This window comes from Lepidochelys olivacea, assembly GCF_965140295.1.
Source record: "Lepidochelys olivacea isolate rLepOli2 genome assembly, chromosome: 1".
In the NCBI taxonomy this organism is placed as follows: Eukaryota; Metazoa; Chordata; order Testudines; family Cheloniidae; genus Lepidochelys; species Lepidochelys olivacea.
Genome location: NC_140411.1, coordinates 118,779,652 through 118,802,214, shown reverse-complemented (window position 1 = coordinate 118,802,214; position 22,563 = coordinate 118,779,652). Strand labels below are relative to the sequence as shown.

General features: G+C 46.3%; 1 protein-coding gene across 2 annotated transcripts in view; it reads left to right on the top strand.

Moving 5' to 3' along the window:
- Positions 1-445: 445 nt before the first annotated feature.
- Positions 446-22,563, top strand: part of LOC311515273 (interleukin-1 receptor-like 2) — a 51,625-nt gene continuing 29,507 nt past the window's right edge. The window contains exons 1-5 of one of the 2 annotated variants that reach the window (XM_084618231.1): positions 446-545; positions 11,274-11,511; positions 11,642-11,726; positions 12,430-12,499; positions 13,835-14,090. In XM_084618231.1, the coding sequence (XP_084474357.1) occupies positions 12,439-12,499; positions 13,835-14,090 (317 nt within the window). In that variant the 5' untranslated portion in view covers positions 446-545; positions 11,274-11,511; positions 11,642-11,726; positions 12,430-12,438. Of the gene's footprint in view, positions 546-11,273; positions 11,516-11,641; positions 11,727-12,429; positions 12,500-13,834; positions 14,091-22,563 lie in introns of both variants that reach the window. The other variant, XM_084618232.1, reaches the window with a different exon arrangement.

The following is a 22,563-nucleotide window of genomic DNA, read 5'->3' as shown; positions in this document are numbered from 1 at the left end:
CGTGTCCCCTCTGCCCCGAGCGGCTGCAAACCGGCCGGCCGGGGCTGCGCGGTGGGGAGGGAGGGAGGAGGAGCCGGGGCTCTCGGGCGGGGTCAGCGGCCACCGCCTCCCGCGGACGGCCCTGGGGAGACGCGGGGCTTGTTCCCAGCGCGCTGGGCGCAAGGGCCCCGCGAGACCAGCCCCAGCCGCTCCCTTCCCCCCTGCAGCCCGCTCCCAGCGCCCGGCTCCGGCGGCCGCCCAGCGGGGCTTGGAGCCTGGAGCCCAGGCTCCGTGGCGGGCCCGGGTGACGCCGCTGCCGCCTGGGGGCGCTCCGGAGGCGACGGGGGGAGGGTTGGCAGGCGGGAGCAAGTTCCCCGTGTCTGCTCCCCAGTCTCCCCTTCCCCTCCCTCTCCCAGCAGTGCCTGCCGCGCAGCCCACAGAGCAGCATCCCTGGGCGGGCGGGCGGGCTGGCTGGTGTCTCCTGGGAGGCGGCTGCTAGGAGCTGGCTCTCTCCCAACCAAGCTGAAGCCAGGGGTCAGCTCTCTCCCGTCTCCACCCACCCACAGGTAAGACCTTCTGCCTCCCAAAGCTGGAGAAACGGGAGAAGCAATCTGGAACCTGGCCTGCTCCTCCTAGTGGGGACACCAGTGTCTCTTCCCAGCTGTGGCTGAGCTGCAGCCACTGCCCTCCTCTCTGCCCTTAAATAAGGAACTAAAGGCTAGGCAGTGGCTCCCTGCTCACGCAAGGGTTGGGGTGAGGAGAAGCTGCCGTGATGGGGGAAGGAGAGGTGAGCGAGCTAACTTACTTGTTTTGTTCTGCAAGGTGACTCACAACAGCACAGGTTCAATAATTTCTGTAGCAGAGGTGTTTAATTTACAACTAAAAGGATTCTGCCCCTCCTACCTCTGTGTTTTAGCCCTGCACACTCAAGGTGGGCTCTTTCCCTCTTGCACAATCAGCAACAATAAGGTTCTGTTGGCCAGATTCTGCTGTTAGCTGGTGTCTGTGCTGCCCGTTGTCTGTAGTGGGTTTGCACAGATGTAAGCGACTGGAAGAGCAGGGGTGGCCAAACTGTGCCTTGTGAGCCACATGCGAGCCATTGAAGTGTGGCTTGTAGAGCTCCCCAGTGACCCCCCATTCTCCACCTACTAGACTGATGGTGTGGGAGCTCAGGACCTCTGCCTGGTCATGACGTAGGGCCTTCTGCCCAGTGCGGAGGAGGGTCACAGGGCTTCAGCCCTGCTGGGCGCACATGCAAGGAGTGGGGGTGAAGCCCTGAATCCCATCAGGTGCTACCTGGGGGACTGAAGCCCTGAGCTCCAGCAGGCGCTTCCCATGGGGCTGAATCCCCAAGGTCTGGCAGGTGTTCCTCAGCTCTTGAACTTGTGAAGATTGTCATATGTGGTTCAGAGGGTCAGTAAGTTTGGCCCCTGCAGTAGAGAGACAAGGTACGTGAAGAAATATCTTTTATTGGACCAACTTCTGTTGGTGAGAGAGACAAGCTTTTGAGCTTACACGAGCTCTTCTACAGGTCTGGCTGGGATTGTCTTTCTCTCCAACAGAAGTTGGTTCAATAAAAGATATTACCTTCACCCCCCCCCCCCACCTCGTCTCTCTGGTATCCTGGGGCTACAACACCATAGCATGTGACAATGGAAGCCAAAAAGCACTTCTGAGGGAAATGTAAGGGGACTGTTGCCCCCTTACTAACATTCAGTGGGGGTGTTTTAGTTGCTAGCTCCCAGTACTAAAAGGGGGGTTGATGGGAAATCAGGACCCTGAGACTGACAGTCCCCAGGAACAATGGGGAGAGGCCAATACTCCCATCAGCATCAGCCTGAATGACAGGACTGGCAGGCTAATCAGGGAGTCAGGAGGACAGAGACATCCTGTCCTCCATGTGAGCTGGAATTGTCTGGGTCAGACAGAGTCGGGCCGAGCTAAGGAGAAAGCCAGGGCCCAAGCTAAGCTGGGGAGCAGAGCTGCAGCCCCAAAGCCAGAGGCACAGCCCGGAGAGAGCAGACTTGCCCTGGGAGCAGAGCTGCAGCAACCAGAGCCAGAGGGGCCAGAAAAGCAGCCCACGAAGCAGATCAGTGCAGGGAGCAGAGTCACAGAAGCAGCCTGCAGAGCAGACCTGTTCTGGGAGCAGAGCTGCAGCAACCAGAGGCAGAGGGGCCAAAGAAGCAGCCCAGGGAGCTGGAGGCAGAGCAGCAGCAGTGCAGAGACCGAGTGGTGGATGTGGAGCTGGGGCTGGAGCAGTCCGGAGCTGGGTGCGGTGAGCAGCTGGGGAGTGCGAGGGGGACCCTGGGCAGCGGGCCCAGCACAGGGAGACACCTCAGCCAAGAGACTCTGCAGGCCAGGCTTGGATTGTAACCCCGACGGGGCGACACTGGGAAGAAGGGTCCTACCACTTAGAGCCTGAGAGCGCGTGGCCACCACCAGAGCAAGTGTCCAACCCACAGCATCCCTGCAGCACAGCCAGGGCCTCAGAAGGAGGCCTGGGACTTACAAGGAACAGACTGTGAACTGCCCTGACATTCCAGAGACACTGTTTGTGTTGTTCCCTGCCACAGAGCGGGTTGATGTGTTTCCTTTCCCATTTTTCCTTATTCTTTTTAAAATTAATTGTTGATTAAATAACTTGCATTTGCTTTAACTTGTATGTAATGGTCAGTGGGTCAGAGAAGTGCCCAGTGCAGAGAGAGTACCCCGGAGTGGGGACACCCTAGCCCCTGTCCTAGGTGACCACAGCAGGGTTGGGGGTCGAGTCCCCCAGGAATCCTGGGCCCAGCCTTGTTGGAGTTACGAGGACTCTGCCAGACAGGAGAGTGGAAGGGGAGTCCTCAAGGCAGGGAGGCCATTGGGTAAAGGAAGTGGGAGCGAGGACTCGGATCCTTTCGCTAGCCCACTTCACTGGGGTAGTGCAGAAGCCAGGAAAGTTCCCCAGGATAGCGGGACTATTCCACCGCTTACAGATAGAGGCAGAATCCAGCATGGCTCTGCTGGTATAAAAAGCATTAAAAACTAATGTATGTGATTGCAGTCAATAAACAAAACTGAACAAACACAGGATCAGACTTAGGTAAGAGAGTGCACTTTTGACAGAGTTTGTGTAGACCCCACACCTCATATGTTTTTGGCAACCTATTATAGTCATACACTCACAAAAGAAGGAATTTTCAGTGCAGGTAAGGGTGTAAAAGTGGAAATGTCTCTCTGCTCTTGGAGAGGAGAACAAACAGGAATCCCACTCTCCCTTTTTGAGCACTGCTCTATTCTATCTTTAATACAGACATGAAGGAGAGATGGAAAATAATTTTTTTCATGCAGTTCCCTAAAATTTTTTTCCCCAAAGGTCCCAGATGACGATAAAATTGCAATCCTTTCTTAAATAGACCAATCTGTCAAAGTGTTAAATATTTTATTTTATTATAAAGTGTGTGTGTGTGTGTGTAAAATTATATTTTAAAACCACAAAGACAAATTACAGAAAGTAAAATTGCAAGTCATTAAGTGCATTGTATACACTCTGCAAAGTCTGTTAAAACTACTCCTATTCCAGGATATTAAATAATGGATATTATCTGCTTCAAAACAGTGAGAAAATCTTTCATCTTTCCAACAGCCTTACAGTGTGGACTCTCCCACCTTCTGACTGCACGCACATTAAGTACCATTTGGGAAGGGTCTGTTTGGACGGAACTTCCCATAGCTATAACCCAATGCTCTCTTGGTTAGAGGTGAGAGAGTTACAGGAGAGGTGATTTTTGATCCACTTCACTTTGATCCCTATTTGATCCACTTTATTTGTTAAGCGTATGCCTTAGTTTTAGGTTGTCAAGGTGGGAGGTTATATAGAGGCCTAACCATTACTTTTTTGGGTACAAAATACATTTTTCATCTTAATGAGTTAACATGCAACAGTTTCCTTCCTGTTCCTTAAAACAGGACTAATTTTAAGTAGTTTTAAATTTACATCTCTGCTCACAGACCACTTATGAGCTTCTTTTAAAGAATGTTATTAATATGCAAAATAATTGTTCAGCTTGTTCTCTATTTAATATTCATAGGTGGATGGGAATATACAGTTATTAATTTAATATATAGGAGCAACTAGTATTTCCAACATGAATTTATTTCACAAATCAGGTGAGCTATGAGGGCTTTGCCAAACTGACAAAAGTTCTTACACATAAATTCTATAGCATGAACTACTATGAAAAAACAGAATTCAGGTTGAAATGTCCATTCCAGAGAAGAGCTCTTTCTTCATTCACTCAAACTTCTAAAGATATCCCTGTGTGGCTAAATCTGTATGTGTTTGTTATGAAATCTAAGGAATTTTTGTTCTGTTTTTGAAAGCTGAATAAAGAGCAGCCTAGATTTAGGGGTTTGGAGGGGGACCAGGAATGGAGGAACCTGCATTTGAGAGTTACAGGAGGAAGATGGAGAAAGGACTAGGAAAGAAGCACACTGGAAGGAGTATTTCTGCGAGATCTGGCCAGCAAGGGAGATTCTGGGGCAAAGGGGAATAAAAGTAGGGATCTAGATTCTCTAATTTAGCTTGAATCGTGTTCTTAATGGTAGTAAGAGTAGTAAACCCGAAGTCCCTACGGTGGGAAACTTTCTTTCCTCCATGCAGCGCAGAAGTTGAGTGTGCCGGCTTGGAGAGGTTTATGTGGTATATTTTGAGGGCTGGGGTAAACTAGCTGCAGGAATTCATGAGAATGGCTTCATTGTTGCACATCATTTGCATTGAACGCTGGTGTGATGATGAAAGTAACACCTGATGGGGAGAGAGTTCAGAAAACTGATGCTGGTGTACTGGGACCACAATGGGGAATGGTAGGGAACAGGCATTCTGGTGTTTAAGGGTTCATTTGAAAAATCTGTCATGCTCTTTACATGTAAGAGCGGTAAATAAAGGCTAATCCAGAAGCGATTGGGCAATACGATGCAGAGCAATGATAAGTTTGTGCTACTTGGGCCCTGGCCAACAGAAATTGTTTTGTAATAAAAGAGCTATATCGGGGTGGTCAACCTGAACCTGAGAAGGAGCCAGAATTTACCAATGTACATTGCCAAAGAGCCACAGTAATACGTCAGCAGCCCTGTACCAGTCCCGTCCCCCTCCCCTGCACTCCCAGTGCCTCCCACCCACTGGCAGCCCTGCTGATCAGTACCTCCCTCTCCTTCCCACACCTCCCCATCAGCTGTTTTGTGGCATGCAAGCAGCTTGGGGGTGGGGGGGAGAAGCGAGGGCATGGAAAACTCGGGAGGAGATGGGAAGGGGTGGGGCGGGGGCAGGGCCTGTGGCAGAGCCAGGGGTTGAGCAGTGAGCACCCCCCGGCACACTGGAAAGTTGGCGCCTGTAGCTCCGGCCCTGGAGTCGATGCCTATCTAAGGAGCCGCATATTAACGTCTGAAGAGCCGCACGTGGCTATATATAAATTAACCCTTCATTTTCTCTGCTTAGAACTAAGATTGATAAATGCAGTATTAGGATTTATACGTTTTGAATGCTAATTCTGCTGATTTCTCATTCTGGTATCCCTGGTTTCTCACTCAAATAAAAATTTTACACTTGCATGTAATTTTTTTTTTTGAAATGCTGGTGCAATGTGCTTACATTTGAACATATATTAACTGTTCTTCACTCATGCATTTCCAATATAAAAAACTAGAAAACAGACAAAAGGCAGTGAACAATTCCTTGAAAGAAATACATTTTTATTTTCTTTACATCAACATTGCCTTTACATTTTAGTGTGAAATTTAATATGTGAAATAATTCAAGAATTGCTAATTGCAAACCAAAATAATTTTTGAAAAGAAATTGTGTCTCCATCGTGAGGGCTTCAGCCATTGTGCATGTCTGTTTAATTTGTCCTTTTGTGATCAATATTCTTGTGTCCATTTCTGCTAGGTTTGTGATTCTTGTTATAATTTATAAACTTAGCCGGAGTCAGGGTTGGTCGGTACTTGACTGGAAGATGACTATGTTAAGACGCATGTTGGTGAGTCTTTTATTCAGTAATGCAACACCCCCACATCGTATCTTAGGGCACTGTATTTCAGAGATTTTTTTTTGAGCAAGAAATTTTTGAAATATTCCCCTCATACTATTCATAGGAATAGTCAGAACTGGTCTGAAAATTTCCAAAAAGGTTGAAATTTTGGTGGGAAATAGAAATTATTTTCATTATTTAACCAGCTCTAGGACTAAGATTGCAAGCCAGTGTTGTTCTCAAATTTCAACTTGTCGTATGCACACTCTGAAGTTTTCTGTAGTTTCAATAGAAGGTATTCTTCAGCTTCTTAAAAAAAATAGTTGTATGTATTACTGCTACAAAATTATTGCCATTTCCCGTCTACAGATGACAACATACTGAGAGTGGGTGTAGTGAGCCCTATGTGTATCTATAGGGAATAAATACACACATACACTGCATAGTCTATAACATACTTTGAGAATATTAGAAATATAGAGAGTTGGGTTTGGTGATTGGGAGAACTGCACGGTGAATTACAGGCTGGTTGCAAAGGTTGCGGACCTCTCAAGACATCTAGGCAAACTTATGTGCAGTACTGGGAAGGAGCAGATGGTCGTGATACACATAGATACCAATGACACAGGGAAAGTAGGAGAGAGGTCCTAATGGCCAAATTTAGGCTGCTAGGTAAGAGATTAAAGATCAGGACCTCCATGGTGGAATTCTCTGAAATGCTTCTGGTTCCACACCCAGGCCAGTTAGATAGGTAGAATTGCAGGGTATCAATGTGTGGTAGAGATGATGGTGTAGGGAGGAGGAGCTTAGGTTTATTAGGACCTGGGAAACCTTTTGGAAAAAGAGAAGCCTATACAGAAAGGATGGGTTCCACCTAAACCAAAATGGAACCAGACTGCTGACACACACAATTAAAAAGGTTGTAGAGGAGTTTTTAAACTAAGGGTTGGGGGAAAGCCGACAAGTACAGAGGAGCACACATTTAGGAGCGAGACATCCTTTACGGGGGAAATTTACTAAAGGGAATACTCTGTGTCCTAGTAAAAAGGAGAGGATAGAAGTTGATCAAGTAGGAACTGAAAAGAAACAGTCAAATGAAAGAGTCCCCTTCAATTGCATCACATGAAGCCAGACAACTAAATATTGACAGATGTATAGGTGCTCATATACAAATGCTAAAGTCTAAATACTAAGTGGGTGAACTTGAGTGCCTGCTATTAAATAAGGATATTGATATAATAGGCATCACAGAAACTTGATTGAACAATGATAACCTGGGGCAGCTCCCAGGAAGCATCGGGCAGGTCCCTGTGGCTCCTAGAGGTGGGGTAGCGTAGGTGGGGGGGTTGGAGGGGGAGCGGCCACTCCCCCCACTGATCACATCGAAAGTGGCACCTTAGGCGCCAACTCCGTGAGTGCTCCGGGGCTGGTGACGATGCAGAACAGAATGCATTTTTACAAAGAGTGTTCAAGAAAACAGCAGACAAACTGAAGACACTGAGGAGAATGTTGCCAGACCAGCTCAATGAGGCCCAAGGTTCAGATAGCCCGGACCGTCATTTATGAAAGCAGTTTGGGTATTGGATGTGAAACAAGTGAATATGTTATCAGAGCAAGTGCTCCCTCTGGAGGTAATTCCTATGTTTGGCCGCAAAGCTAAAGCACAGCTTGCCCCATACACCGTTTTGTACAAGTGAGTGTGAATTAACTTGGAGAGTTTTGGGATTCACCTGCCATTCTACAGCGTTTTCCAGAGTTAGCAGAGATAACAAGGCAATCACTATCAATCTTGCGTCATTTCTGTGGATGCCAAGAGTGCTGTGTGTACCTGTCGCTTAAAGCAGCCTCTTACCAAATGACTGGAGAATAGCTAATGTAATGTTATTTAAAAAAAAAAAAATAAAAGGGAGAGGGCTCCAAAAGTGATCCTGGCAATTACAGCCCAGTAGGGTTATGTCTACATTGCAGTGTAAGCCCAGGGTTAGTGGGACTCGAGTCAGCTGACCCATGTTAGGGAACCCTGTTGTGTGTCTACATTGTTTTCTAACCCTATATTAGAACTTTTCTAAACTGTTCTTGTGGTGCCCATATTGGCAGAGGGAAATGTTATTTCCTGACTGCAGGGAAATCTGCCGTGTGTGCAGCTGAAGTATTCTAATGTATAGTGACAAAATAGGATGTTTGTGTGAGAGGAGTGAACTAGTCAGCTGTCCATGGGGGCCTGGAAAATACACCCTCCCCTGCAGTATGACTGACTATCTGGAGTTGCTGCTTCCGGAAAAGTTTGCAGCTATCAGCAGCCAGGATTGGGTCAGAATCCATGAGGGAATTAACACGAGGCTGCATTAGGTCACATGTGGCTTACTCTGTTATTGCTCCAACAAACATGTCGAAATCCATAGGTTTCTTCCGCTCTAGGTTGGCACTAGGGGAAAAAACTGACACTTGGAGACCTGATTTTGTGACCCGCTGACTGTATGGACTACTTCTAACTGAAATGGACTAGATTTGGAAATAAAATACTGTTTCCCAAACACACACACTCAGTTCACTGTTCACAGGTGGCTCCATAGACCTAGGAGGAGTGATTACAGAGTGGCAAATTTCTTATTACTGAAAGGAAAACATGACTGACCCTGACAAACATGTGTGACTTAACAGTTAAAATGACCTTTACAGCTGTTTATGAATGTTTGAAATTCCAAATTGCCATTTTGAATGCCACATGCGGGGAGGAGAGGGCGAAGAAGAAGGGAGTCACGTAGGCAATGTGATGCAGTCTGCCCTTAGTGGCCATGCTGCTAGCCGGGACTTGTCATTATTGCATTGTTTCTTACAGCAGAAATCCTTCCCATTACTGTAATAATAAACTGTAAATTTGCCTTATACACTTACCGGGCTTTGAGGTGGCTTCTGCCTCCACCAGGTTTGTTACAAGCTCGGCTGTGTTGGGGGGGGATCAAACAGCCCTGCTGAGTAGGGACCAAGAATTTGCTGTTAATCCTGGTCCACAATCTGCTCTTGTTAATCCTGGTCCACAGTTCCATTAAAACTGTCACTTCATGCTCCTCATTGGGAGCCTGCTTCTGGCTCCCATCAGACCCCATGCTGATGGAGGTCATTGGCCGCTATCCTAGCTGACCAGGTCATTATGAAGCACAGTTGCCTCCATGCTGGGCACAGTCGTCATAAAATGGACATGTTGTTGGTGAGTTACCCGAGGTGCAGTTCTTGTCCCTCGTCTTCCAGTACTTGTTCTTCAGCCTCTTAATACATTCCCTGCACTGATCACCAGTCTGGAAAATCTGCAGAGCTGTCAGCTTTTTAGCTATCTGCTGGTACACGTGGTCATTCCTGGTGCTTTTGCTGAAGTCCACAGTTTTACTGACCTTGCACCAGAGATTGACCAAAATTTGGCTGTGCTCCCATGACCATGAAGCAGTGCGCTTTGGAAAAGGTTCTTTCAGTTCAATCTCTATTGCAAACCCAGGAGGCTCTCCGATAGTGTGGTTGCAGATCAGTGATCAGAAGAGAATGGGTTAATGACCTGAGCTGCTGCCATACGCCAAGGAGGGAGTAGTTTCTGGTTTCAATAGAGTGGATTGGAGCTTGTTGGGATAGAGAGAAGTAAGGAAGTTGTCCTATGGAATTGTGGGTTACTTCTGGCAAACTACTAGACATGGGCAAGTGGGGCTGTGTCTACACTGCAAAGCCATAGGGCTCAAACAATGGATCCCGGCTTGACTTGAGCTCCAACCCTGTTGCCTTGCAGGGTCCTGGGACCCTGGGTCTGAGTCCTGGGTTAGCGGAATTGCAGTGTAGACGCAAGGTAGGTTAGGCTTGACCCCGAGCGCTAATATGGGCTTATGTTGCAGTGTAGACGTACCATAGGCCTAACTTGAGGACCAGGCAGATTGGTTGAAACTATTGTAAAAAATGGAATAATCAGACACCATAGGTGAACACGATATATTGGGGAAGCATCAACATGACTTTTGTAAAGGGAAATCATGCCTCACCAATCTGTTAGCACTCTTTGAGGGTGTCACAAGCATGTGGACAAGTGTGATCCAGTTGATATAGTGTACTTGGACTTTCAGAAAGCTTTTGACAAGGTCCCACACCAAAGACTCTCAAGCAAAGTAAGCAGTCATGGGGTAAGAGGGAAGGTTCTTTCGTGGATCAGTAACTGATTAAAAGCTAGGAAACGAAAGGCTAGAAATAAATGGTCAGTTTTCACAATGGAAAGTGGTTATCCATAAGGATCTGTGTTGGGATCTGTGCTAGTCAACATATTCATAGATGATCTGGAAAGGGAAGTAAACAGTGAAGTGGCAAAGTTTGCAGATGATACAAAATTACTCTAGTTAAGTCCAAAGCAGACTGTGAAGAGTTATAAAGGGATCTCATAAACTGGGTGATTGGGCAACAAAATGGCAAATGAAATTCAGTGTTGATAAGTGCAAAGTAATGCATGTTGGAAAACATAATCCAAACTATACTAAACTAAAATGCTGGGATCTAAATGAGCTGTTACTACTAAAGAAAGTGATCTTGGAATCAACATGAATAGTTCTCTGAAAATAAATGCTCAATGTGCAGCAGTAGTAAAAAAGCTGACAGTATTAGAAACCGTTAGGAAAGGGATAATTAAGACAGAAAATACAATGCCACTATACGAATCCATGGGATGGCCACACCTTGAATGCTGCATCTAGTTCTAGTCGCCGCATCTCAGAAAAGGTACAGAGAAGAACAATAAAAATGATTAGGGGTATGGAACAGCTTCCTTTTGAGGAGAGATTAAAAAAACGGATTCTGTTTATCTTAGAAATGAGTCAACTAAGAGGGGAAACAATAGAAATTTATAAAATCATGAATGGAGTGGAGAAAGTGAAGTGTCGTTTACCCCTTCATATAACACAAGAACCAGGGTCTCCCAATGAAATTAATAGGCAGCAGGTTTAAAACAAACGAAAGGAAGTATTTCTTCACACAATGCACAGAAAACCTGTGGAACTCGTTGTGATGCTGGCAAACCAGGTGCCAGTGGACTGCAGGCATTAGCTAAGAACTAACAGACTCATAACTGGAGACTGGATCAGTTTACCTGTGTGTTAGTTTTGCTCAAAATTAGTCTTATAAGAATGTATTTAGTGTTTAGACTCTCTGAAATGCTTGTAAGGTGCTGCTTGCATGAATCTAACTTTTAATGGCTGTATTCCATGCTACAAAAAATACGTAAGTTTTGCTTTATAACTTTGAAAATGTTTGTTCTGAACCCAGGTATGGGAATCATGTCCCCCACCCCGCAGCCATCCAGAAGGACTATCAAAATAAAGATGAGCCATCAAGGAACATCGCAATACAAAGGATTGGTTAATGGCCCTATCACACCTAGGAAAAGCTGTGTGCAAGGAAGCTTATCCTATGGACTTGAAAACTGAATGAAGGAAATAAAATCACAGGAAATTTGTCCAGCTCTCTCTTTGCTGTTTGAACGCTGAGAGGGCCAGAGACTGAGGCAGGTATCCCAAGATACTTTGAATTGACAGATCTCTACAACTCTGTCACTCTAGTGATTTAGATAACTCATTTGTGTGTATATATTTGCTTGCTTTAACCTGTAAATAACTCTTATTTCTTTTCCCTAGTTCAATAAACCTTTAGATAGTTTATTACAGGATTGGTTACAGGCATTGTCATTGATGTAAGCTCCTGGGTACCAACTGATCTGGGGTAAGTGTTGGTCTCTTGGGAATGGAAGCAACCTGAATATTGTGTGATTTTTGGTGTGACCATTTATCACTGAGTCCAGCTTGCCTGGGTGGCAAGATAGACTGGAGAGTCTAAGGGGACTGTCTGTGACTCCATGGTAAGACTCTTACACCAGGAGTTCACATTGGTTACTGGGTTGGTGAAATCTAATTATAGAACACACCACCAGTCTGCCCTGTTTTTGACAGTCTGCCCTGTGGTAGGCCCTCGTGAGCCGCTCCAGACAGCGTGACACTCATTGCTAGGATATGTTATGAAGGTCAAAAGTACAACTAGGTTAAAAAAAGAACTAGTTAAGTTCATGGAAGTTAGCTCCATCAATGGCTATTAGCCAAGATAATCAGGGACGCAACCCCACGCTCTGGGTATCCCTAAGCCTCTGACTTCTAGACGCTGGGACCGGACAACGGGGATAGATCACTCAATAATTGCCCTGTTTTATTAATTACCTTTGAAGCATCTGGCACTGGCCACTGTCAGAAGACAGGATACCGGGCTATATGGACCATTGGTCTGACCCAGTATGGCCGTTCTTATGAGGTCCTTGTGTACAAAAAGATCTATAAAAATACAAGTTACAGTGTGGACGCTTGTAATTTTTGTTCTGCTCTGAGTTGTACTACTTTGAGACAGACAATACTGAATCTATTTTTTTTCCCTCTAGTAAAACATAATGGCTACAGCTGTGATTACCTGCAGTATAATCCTAGTGTTTATCTCTTCAGTGAAGGCAGGTAAGTTGATCAGATGGTTTCTTAATTACTTCCTCTGAAATGCGCTCTTTTCACATACATGTATTATAACTTACTTCTCAGATACCTGAAAACAGCTATTTAAGAACAGAGATGTAGTATGACCAGTAGAGACGCTAGTCTGAACTCTATATATTTAGGGTGTGCTGTATTTTCATTATAAAATGGTGTGGCTTTTATTTGTGATCTTAAGTTGCTTTGGTGTGAAGTTTGTCAGTGCATTATGTGTGCTTTCCAAACCTAGGCATTTTTAAATGAGCACTGTAAAAAGTATTGAATATCCTAGATTTGACACACATTTGATATTTTCAGTGTGGAGAATTCTCAAGACTTATATTTGTACATCTTTCAGTGTCTCTATATAATCCTACAATGTATACACCTTATTGTTCCAGATCTGGGCAGGGTTAGGCTGACAAATTATTTTACAATATCAAGGCCCCATGTATCTGTTAATTCCATGCTGCCATTGACAGCAAAGCAGCAGAAAGCTCATACAAGCAGGGGACAGAGTAGCAGAAGTTGGAAATGACAGCCCCATAAAATTCTCCTTGTTTTCCACTCTCCCCCAATGTGCAGACTTGGAGAATGTAGAAGGACCTTTGTACCAGTATGTTGTGATCAGGTATTTGCACATTGGGATGGAAAAAGTCAGGTAAAGAACAATGACTGTTTCCTGGAAGTTGGCATGCTCTGCTTGCTTTCAGCATATTTCAGAGTGAGAGTTGATGCTGGCGAAACTAGTCATTTATTGCATGGGCTGATGGAACAACTGAAGACTGGACAGTACTGCTACAAAACAATGTAGGGTGAGATTTTCCAAAAGTACTCTCTATTAGCCTAACTCTACTCTCATCAAAGCCAATGGTAAGCTCCCCTTGACTTCAGTGAGAGCAGAGATAAGTTGCTATTTAGTGCTTTTGAAATTTCAACTCGGTGCGGGAAGGGAGGTGAAACAAAATATGCAATCTAAACTCAGTGTGGGGAATTCTAGATAGGCAAAATATAATTACTTAAACTGGGATTTGGCTATCACATTGAAGCTGACAGTTTCTAATGTTATTCTCCTAATTCCTTCACATAAAATAGTCAGATTTCAGATTGCTGGGGAACTCTCTGCCTTCTTTATGATTAGAATTTCACTAACAGAATTTTTGTGTATAGTTATCGAATATCATTTAGTTTGTAGATGCTGGAGTTGCCTGTCCCACAAGAGTATTTAAGGATGAATATTGAAAACCTGTTAAAGAAATAGACAATTTGTCTCCATAGTTCTATACTCATGTCTTTTTTAAATTTTGTCTCCATGTTTTTTAGACGAATGCATGGTACATGATGTGCTGCATAGTCAAAGTTTGTTATCTGTACTGGTAGGAGAACCTCTTACTATTGATTGTTTGTTAGATAAAACACTAGCTCTTCAGCACATGAATTACAGCTTGACTTGGTATAAAAGTGGGAGAAAAATACCTGTAACTCAAGTGAAACTTTCCAGAATACATCAGCATGAGAACTTGCTTTGGTTTATGCCTGCAATTTTAGAAGACTCAGGATCCTATGAATGTGTCATATGGTAAGAATCTGTTTTTCCTTTGGTCTGGTTTTTTTACAAAAGCTACACGCTGTAGATGTGAGCTTGAAAAAATAATAATTAAACAAGTATCTGAATTATTTTTCTGATATTAAGTCTGGGCTTAGCTTGTAGTTTTCCCTTCACAAACTCTTACGGTTTATTATTAAAAACAGAGCTACTCATTTTGATTTACAGCAGAGCTGATTTTGATGAGGCTGTTACACTTTATTGGAAAAGAATCCCAAGTACATTCATCGCTGACACAACTTCATGATTAGAGCTGGTCAGAAAATACTAATTATTTTCTATGGAAACTTTCAAACTAAAGGAGATTATTTTTAAAAAATTTGAATTTTTTTTCAGAATTTTGACTTTTTTAAAAGAAAATTATTGGAAGTGAAACATTTTCATTTTGATTGGAATTTAATGGAGTTAACAGTTTTGTTTCTTGGTAATAAAATCTTTTATTTCATGTAGTTGAAAATCAGAAAATTACAAACGCTGCAAAAAGTTGTAATGAAAAACACTTTTCCTTGAAAAACTTCCAGAGGAAACACTTTCAGCCAGCTCTAGCCATGATATCATGAGGGTTGTGTCTATTCAGATATCATGATGATAGGACACAAGGGCGGCAAAACCTCCGCTGGTATTAATTGCTATAGTTCCAATTACTTCAATAGAGCCAAGACAAATTGCACCAGTGGAGGATCTGCCCCAGTGATTTTTTTTCCCAAGAGGTGCACCCCAGTCCTGCTGCCCAGTGTTAAAAACTCATGCCCATCCTAACCCTCTTCAGGCTTCCAGAAAACCATGTCCAGCCGTAATTTTCAGTTGTAATCCAGATGTAGCCATGGTCCCAGAAATCCTTCCCTGTTCTGGCCCTTGAAGAACTAAGAGCTGATCTAAATTGATGTATTCTTTCCCAGCTACAGCATTCTCCTGGGTCCCTAAAATTCAGTAATCATATTTCTTTCTTCAGCATAAGCCAGTTGCCTGGACGCTGTTTGAAGGCCAGTAGACAGGGTATGATGACGTTCATTCATGGACATGTATTTGCACATGGGAGGTTCATACCCCAGTTCGAACAGTGTTTGTTTGCTGTGAGTTTTCAGGGATTGGAGGAATTTTTTGCTAATTAAAACACGACTAGCAAACAAATTCTCTCAGACTTTTAAAACAGTCAGTTCATTGACAGTCTGAAGTAATTAGGCAGACCCAAAGAAAAAAAGACTCTGTGAGCCAGGTTCTCTGGTATAGTGCAGCAGCTGGTCTTGCACCACTAGTGGACTTTGACCCAAAAATCCTCTGGTCATAAAGCTGGCATAAGCATGTCAAGGAAGATCACACCAATGTAAGGACAGTTTTCTGGTGATGTAAAGCCAGTGTAGGGGCTCTTTCCTTGCTGCCAGAATAGCAGAAGAGGAAGCATAGCTAGGTGACCCTTACACCACACCAATCCTTTTGTCCCCTTCTGTGCAGACTTAAATTAGATCAGCTTGAAGGCTGCTGTAACTTGGGGTATGTCTACACTACGAAATTAGGTTGAATTTATAGAAGTCGGTTTTGTAGAAAGCGTTTTTGTACAGTCGATTGTGTGTGTCCCCACACAAATGTTCTAAGTGCATGTAGTCGGCGGAGTGCGTCCACAGTACCAAGGCAACCATCGACTTCCAGAGCGTTGTACTGTGGGTAGCTATCCCACAGTTTTCGCAGTCTCCGCCGCCCATTTGAATTCTGGGTAGAAATCCCAGTGCTTGATGGGGCTAAAACATTCTCGCGGGTGGTTCTGGGTACATATCGTCAGGCCCCCCTTCCCTCCCTCCTTCCGTGAAAGCAAGGGCAGACAATCGTTTTGTGCCTTTTTTCTTGAGTTACCTTTGCAGATGCCATACCACGGCAAGCATGGAGGCCGCTCAGCTAACCATCACCGTATGTCTCCTGGGTGCTGGCAGACGCGGTACTGCATTGCTGCACAGCAGCAGTTTATTGCCTTTTGGCAGCAGACAGTGCAGTATGACTGGTAGCCGTTGTCGACGTAGTCCTGGATGCTCTTTTAACCAACCTCGATGAGGTCGGGGCACCTGGGTAAACATGGGAGTGACTCAGCCAGGTCATTTCCCTTTTAAGTTTTGTCTCATGGCGATTGAGTCCTACCGGCAGTCCTAGTGCACTGTCTTTTAATCAGCAGCCAGGAGAATATGATGGCCAGCAGTCATACTGCATCGTCTTCTGCCGAGCACCCAGGAGATGACGATGGCTAGCGGTCGTACTGCACAGTCTGCTGCCAGCAAGATGTATAAAGATAGATGAAGTGGATCAAAACAAGAAATAGAGCAGATTTGTTTTGTATTCATTTTCTCCTTCCTCCCTCCATGAAATCAACGGCCTGCTAAACCCAGTTTTGAGTTCTATCCTTGAGGGGGCCATTCAGTTTCTCGCAAAGCGACCCCCTTTTGTTGATTTTAATTCCCTGTAAGCCAACCCTGTAAGCTGTGTTGTCAGTCGCCCCTCCTTCCGTCAGGGCAACGGCAGACAATCGTTCCACGCCTTTTTTCTGTGCAGACGCCTTACCACGGCAAGCATGGAGCCTGCTCAGATCACTTTGGGAATTAGGAGCACATTAAACACCACGCGCATTATCCAGCAGTATATGCAGCACCAGAACCTGGCAAAGTGAAACCGGGCGAGTAGGCGACGTCAGCGCGGTGATGAGAGTGATGAGGACATGGACACGGACACAGACTTCTCTCACAGCACAGGCCCTGGCAATGTGGGTATCATGGTGCTAATGGGGCAGGTTCATACGGTGAAACGCCGATTCTGGGCTTGGGAAACAAGCACAGACTGGTGGGACCGCATAGTGTTGCAGGTCTGGGATGATTCCCAGTGGCTGTGAAACTTTCGCATGCGTAAGGGCACTTTCATGAAACTTTGTGACTTGCTTTCCCTGCCATGAGGCACAATAATACCAAGATGAGAGCAGCCCTCACACTTGAGAAGTGAGTGGCAATAGCCCTTTGAAGCTTGCAACGCCAGACAGCTACCGGTCAGTTGGGAATCAATTTGGAGTGGGCAAATCTGCTGTTGGGGCTGCTGTGATGCAAGTAGCCAACGCAATGAAAGATCTGCTGATATCAAGGGTATTGACCCTGGGAAATGTGCAGGTCATAGTGGATGGCTTTGCTGCAATGGGATTCCCGAACTGTGGTGGGGCCATAGACGAAACCCATATCCCTATCTTGGCACCGGAGCACCAAGCCGGCAAGTACCTAAACCGCAAGGGGTACTTTTCAATAGTGCTGCAAGCACTGGTGGATCACAAGGGACGTTTCACCAACATCAACGTGGGATGGCCGGGAAAGGTACATGACGCTCGCATCTTCAGGAACTCTGGTCTGTTTCAAAAGCTGCAGGAAGGGACTTTATTCCCAGACCAGAAAATAACCCTTGGGGATGTTGAAATGCCTATAGTTATCCTTGAGGACCCAGCCTACCCCTTAATGCCATGGCTCATGAAGCCGTACACAGGCAGCCTGGACAGTAGTGAGGAGCTATTCAACTACAGGCTGAGCAAGTGCAGAATGGTGGTAGAATGTGCATTTGGACGTTTAAAAACACGCTGGCCCAGTTTACTGACTCGGTTAGACCTCAGCCAATATTCCCACTGTTATCCCACTGTTATTACTGCTTGCTGTGCTCTCCACAGTATCTGTGAGAGTAAGGGGGAGACGCTTTTGGCGGGGTGGGAGGTTGAGGCAAATCGCCTGGCTACTGGTTACAGACAGCCAGACACCACGGCGGTTAGAAGAGCACAGGAGGGCGTGGTACGCATCAGAGAAGCTTTGAAACCAGTTTCATGACTGGCCAGGCTACGGTGTGAAAGTTCTGTTTGTTTCTCCTTGATGAACCGCCCTCCCCCTCCGCCCCTTTGTTCACTCTACTTCCCTGTAAGCTAACCACCCTCCCCATCTCCCTTCGATCACTGCTTGCAGAGGCAATAAAGTCATTGTTGCTTCACATTCATGCATTCTTTATTCATTCATCACACAAATAGGGGGATAACTGCCAAGGTAGCCCAGGAGGGGTGGTGGAGGAGAGAAGCACCAGGAGGGGTGGTGGAGGAGGGAAGGACAAGGCCACACAGCACTTTAAAAGTTTAAAACTTATCGAATGCCAGCCTTCTGTTGCTTGGGCAATCCTCTGGGGTGGAGTGGCTGGGGGGCCAAAGGCCCCCCACCACGTTCTTGGGTGTCTGGGTAAGGAGGCTATGGAACTTGGGGAGGAGGGCGGTTGGTTACACAGGGGCTGTAGGGGCGGTCTGTGCTCCTGCTGCTTTCCTGCAGCTCAACCATACGCTGGAGTATATTAGTTTGATCCTCCAGCAGCCTCAGCATTGAATCCTGCCTCCTCTCATCACGCTGCCGCCACCTGTCAGCTTCAGCCCCCTCTTCAGCCCACCACTTACTCTCTTCAGCCCGCCACCTCTCCTCCCGGTCATTTTGTGCTCTCCTGCACTCTGACGTTGTCTGCCTCCACACATTCGTCTGTGCTCTGTCAGTGTGGGAAGACAGCATGAGCTCAGAGAACATTTCATCACGAGTGCGGTTTTTTCACCTTCTAATCTTCGCTAGCCTCTGGGAAGGAGAAGATCCTTGAAACACACGCAGCTGGTGGAGAAAAAAAAAGGGACAGTGGTATTTAAAAAGACACAGTTTATAGAACAATGGGTACACTCTTTCATGGTAAACCTTACTGTTAACATTACATACATAGCACATGTGCTTTCGTGACAAGGTCGCATTTTGCCTCCCCCCACCGTGTGGCTAGCCCCTCCCCCTTCCCTGTCGCTAACAGCAGGGAACATTTCTGTTCAGCCACAGGCAAATAGCCCAGCAGGAACGGGCACCTCTGAATGTCCCCTTAAGAAAAGCACCCTATTTCAACCAGGTGACCATGAATGATATCACTCTCCTGAGGATAACACAGAGAGATAAGGAACGGATGTTGTTTGAATGCCAGCAAACATACACTGCAATGCTTTGTTCTACAATGATTCCCGAGTAAGTGTTACTGGCCTGGAGTGGTAAAGTGTCCTACCATGGTGGATGGAATAAGGCTGCCCTCCCCAGAAACCTTTTGCAAAGGCTTTGGGAGTACATCTAGGAGAGCCGCAAATGCCAGGGCAAATTAATCATTAAATATGCTTGCTTTTAAACCATGTGTAGTATTTTAAAAGGTACACTCACCAGAGGTTCCTTTTCTGTCTGGCGGGGCCGGGAGGCAGCCTTGGGTGAGTTCGGGGGGTACTGGCTCCACGTCCAGGGTGAGAAACAGTTCCTGGCTGTCGGGAAAACCGGTTTCTCCGCTTGCTTGCTGTGAGCTATCCACAACCTCATCATCATCATCTTCCTCGTCCCAAAACCTGCTTCCTATTGCCTCCATCTCCATTGAAGGAGTCAAACAACATGGCTGGGGTAGTGGTGGCTGAACCCCCTAAAATGGGATGCAGCCGCTCATAGAAGTGGCATGTTTTGGGCTCTGATCCAGAGCAGCCGTTCGCCTCTCTGGTTTTCTGGTAGGCTTGCCTCAGCTCCTTAAGTTTCACGCAGCACTGCTTCGGGTCCCTGTTATGGCCTCTGTCCTTCATGCTTTGGGAGATTTTGACAAATGTTTAGGCATTTCGAAAACTGGAACGTAGTTCTGATAGCACAGATTCCTCTCCCCATACAGCGATCAGATCCCGTACCTCCCGTTCGGTCCATGCTGGAGCTCTTTTGCGATTCTGGGACTCCATCATGGTCACCTGTGCTGATGAGCTCTGCATGGTCACCTGCAGGTTGCCACGCTGGCCAAACAGGAAATTGAAATTCAAAAGTTCGCAGGCCTTTTCCTGTCTACCTGGCCAGTGCATCTGAGTTGAGAGTGCTGTCCAGAGCGGTCACAATGGAGCACTATGGGATAGCTCCCGGAGGCCAATACCGTCGAATTGTGTCCACAGTACCCCAAATTCGAGCCAGCAAGGCCGATTTAAGCGCTAATCCATTTGTCGGGGGTGGAGTAAGGAAATCGATTTTAAGAGCCCTTTAAGTCGAAAAAAAGGGCTTCGTCGTGTGGACAGGTGCATGGTTAAATCAATTTAACGCTGCTAAACTCAACCTCAACTCCTAGCCCTGGTCTAGACTAGGACTTTAGGTCGAATTTAGCAGCATTAAATCGATGTAAACCTGCACCTGTCCACACGATGAAGCCCTTTATTTCGACTTAAAGGGCTCTTAAAATCGATTTCCTTACTCCACCCCTGACAAATGGATTAGCCCTTAAATTGGCCTTGCTGGCTCGAATTTGGGGTACTGTGGACACAATTCGACGGTATTGGCCTCCGGGAGCTATCCCAGAGTGCTCCATTGAGACCGCTCTGGACAGCACTCTCAACTCAGATGCACTAGCCAGGTAGACAGGAAAAGAACCGCGAACTTTTGAATCTCATTTCCTGTTTGGCCAGCGTGGCAACCTGCAGGTGACCATGCAGAGCTCATCAGCACAGGTGACCATGATGGAGTCCCAGAATCGCAAAAGAGCTCCAGCATGGACCGAACGGGAGGTACGGGATCTGATCGCTGTTTGGGGAGAGGAATCCGTGCTATCAGAACTCCGTTCCAGTTTTCGAAATGCCAAAACCTTTGTCAAAATCTCCCAAAGCATGAAGGACAGAGGCCATAACAGGGACCCGAAGCAGTGCCGCGTGAAACTGAAGGAGCTGAGGCAAGCCTACCAGAAAACCAGAGAGGCGAACAGCCGCTCCGGGTCAGAGCCCCAAACATGCTGCTTCTATGATGAGCTGCATGCCATTTTAGGGGGTTCAGCCACCACTACCCCAGCCGTGTTGTTTGACTCCTTCAATGGAGATGGAGGCAATACGGAAGCAGGTTTTGGGGATGAAGAAGATGATGATGATGATGAGGTTGTAGATAGCTCACAGCAAGCAAGCGGAGAAACCGTTTTTCCCGACAGCCAGGAACTGTTTCTCACCCTGGACGTGGAGCCAGTACCCCCCGAACCTACCCAAGGCTGCCTCCTGGACCCAGCAGGTGGAGAAGGGACCTCTGGTGAGTGTACCTTTTTAAATACTATACATGGTTTAAAAGCAAGCATGTGAAAGGATTACTTTGCCCTGGCATTCGCGGTTCTCCTAGATGTACTCCCAAAGCCTTTGCAAAAGGTTTCTGGGGAGGGCAGCCTTATTGCGTCCTTCATGGTAGGACACTTTACCACTCCAGGCCAGTAACACGTACTCGGGAATCACTGTAGAACAAAGCATTGCAGTGTATGTTTGCTGGCATTCAAACAACATCCGTTCTTTATCTCTCTGTGTTATCCTCAGGAGAGTGAGATATAATTCATGGTCACCTGGTTGAAATAGAGTGCTTTTCTTCAGGGGACACTCAGAGGAGCCCATTCCTGCTCGGCTGTTTGCCTTTGGCTAAACAGAAATGTTCCCCGCTGTTAGCCACAGGGAGGGGGGAAGGCTGAGGGGGTAGCCACACGGTGGGGGGAGGCAAAATGCGACCTTGTAACGAAAGCATATGTGCTATGTATGTAATGTTAACAGCAAGGTTTACCCTGAAAGAGTGTAGCCACTGTTTTATAAAATGTGTCTTTTTAAATACCACTGTCCCTTTTTTTTCTCCACCAGCTTCATGTGTTTCAATGATCACAGGATCTTCTCCTTCCCAGAGGCTAGTGAAGCTTAGAAGGAAAAAAAAACGCACTCGCGATGACATGTTCTCCGATCTCATGCTGTCCTCCCACACTGACAGAGCACAGACGAATGCGTGGAGGCAAATAATGTCAGAGTGCAGGAAAGCACAAAATGACCGGGAGGAGAGGTGGCGGGCTGAAGAGAGTAAGTGGTGGGCTGAAGAGAGGGCTGAAGCTCAAATGTGACAGCAGCGTGATGAGAGGAGGCAGGATTCAATGCTGAGGTTGCTGGAGGACCAAACCAGTATGCTCCAGTGTATGGTTGAGCTGCAGCAGAGGCAGCTGGAGCACAGACTGCCACTGCAGCCCCTGTGTAACCAACCGCCCTCCTCCCCAAGTTCCATAGCCTCGACACCCAGACGCCCAAGAATGTGGTGGGGGGGCCTCCAGCCAACCAGCCATTCCACCACAGAGGATTGCCCAAAAAAAAGAAGGCTGTCATTCAATAAATGTTAAAGTTGTAAACTTGTAAAGTGCTGTGTGGCATTTTCCTTCTCTCCTCCACCACCCCTACTGGGCTACCTTAGTAGTCATCCCCCTATTTGTGAGATGAATGAATAAAGAATGCATGAATGTGAAGCAACAATGACTTTATTGCCTCTGCAAGCGGTGATCGAAGGGAGATGGGGAGGGTGGTTAGCTTACAGGGAAGTAGAGTGAACCAAGGGGTGGGGGGTTTCATCAAGGAGAAACAAACAGAACTTTCACACCGTAG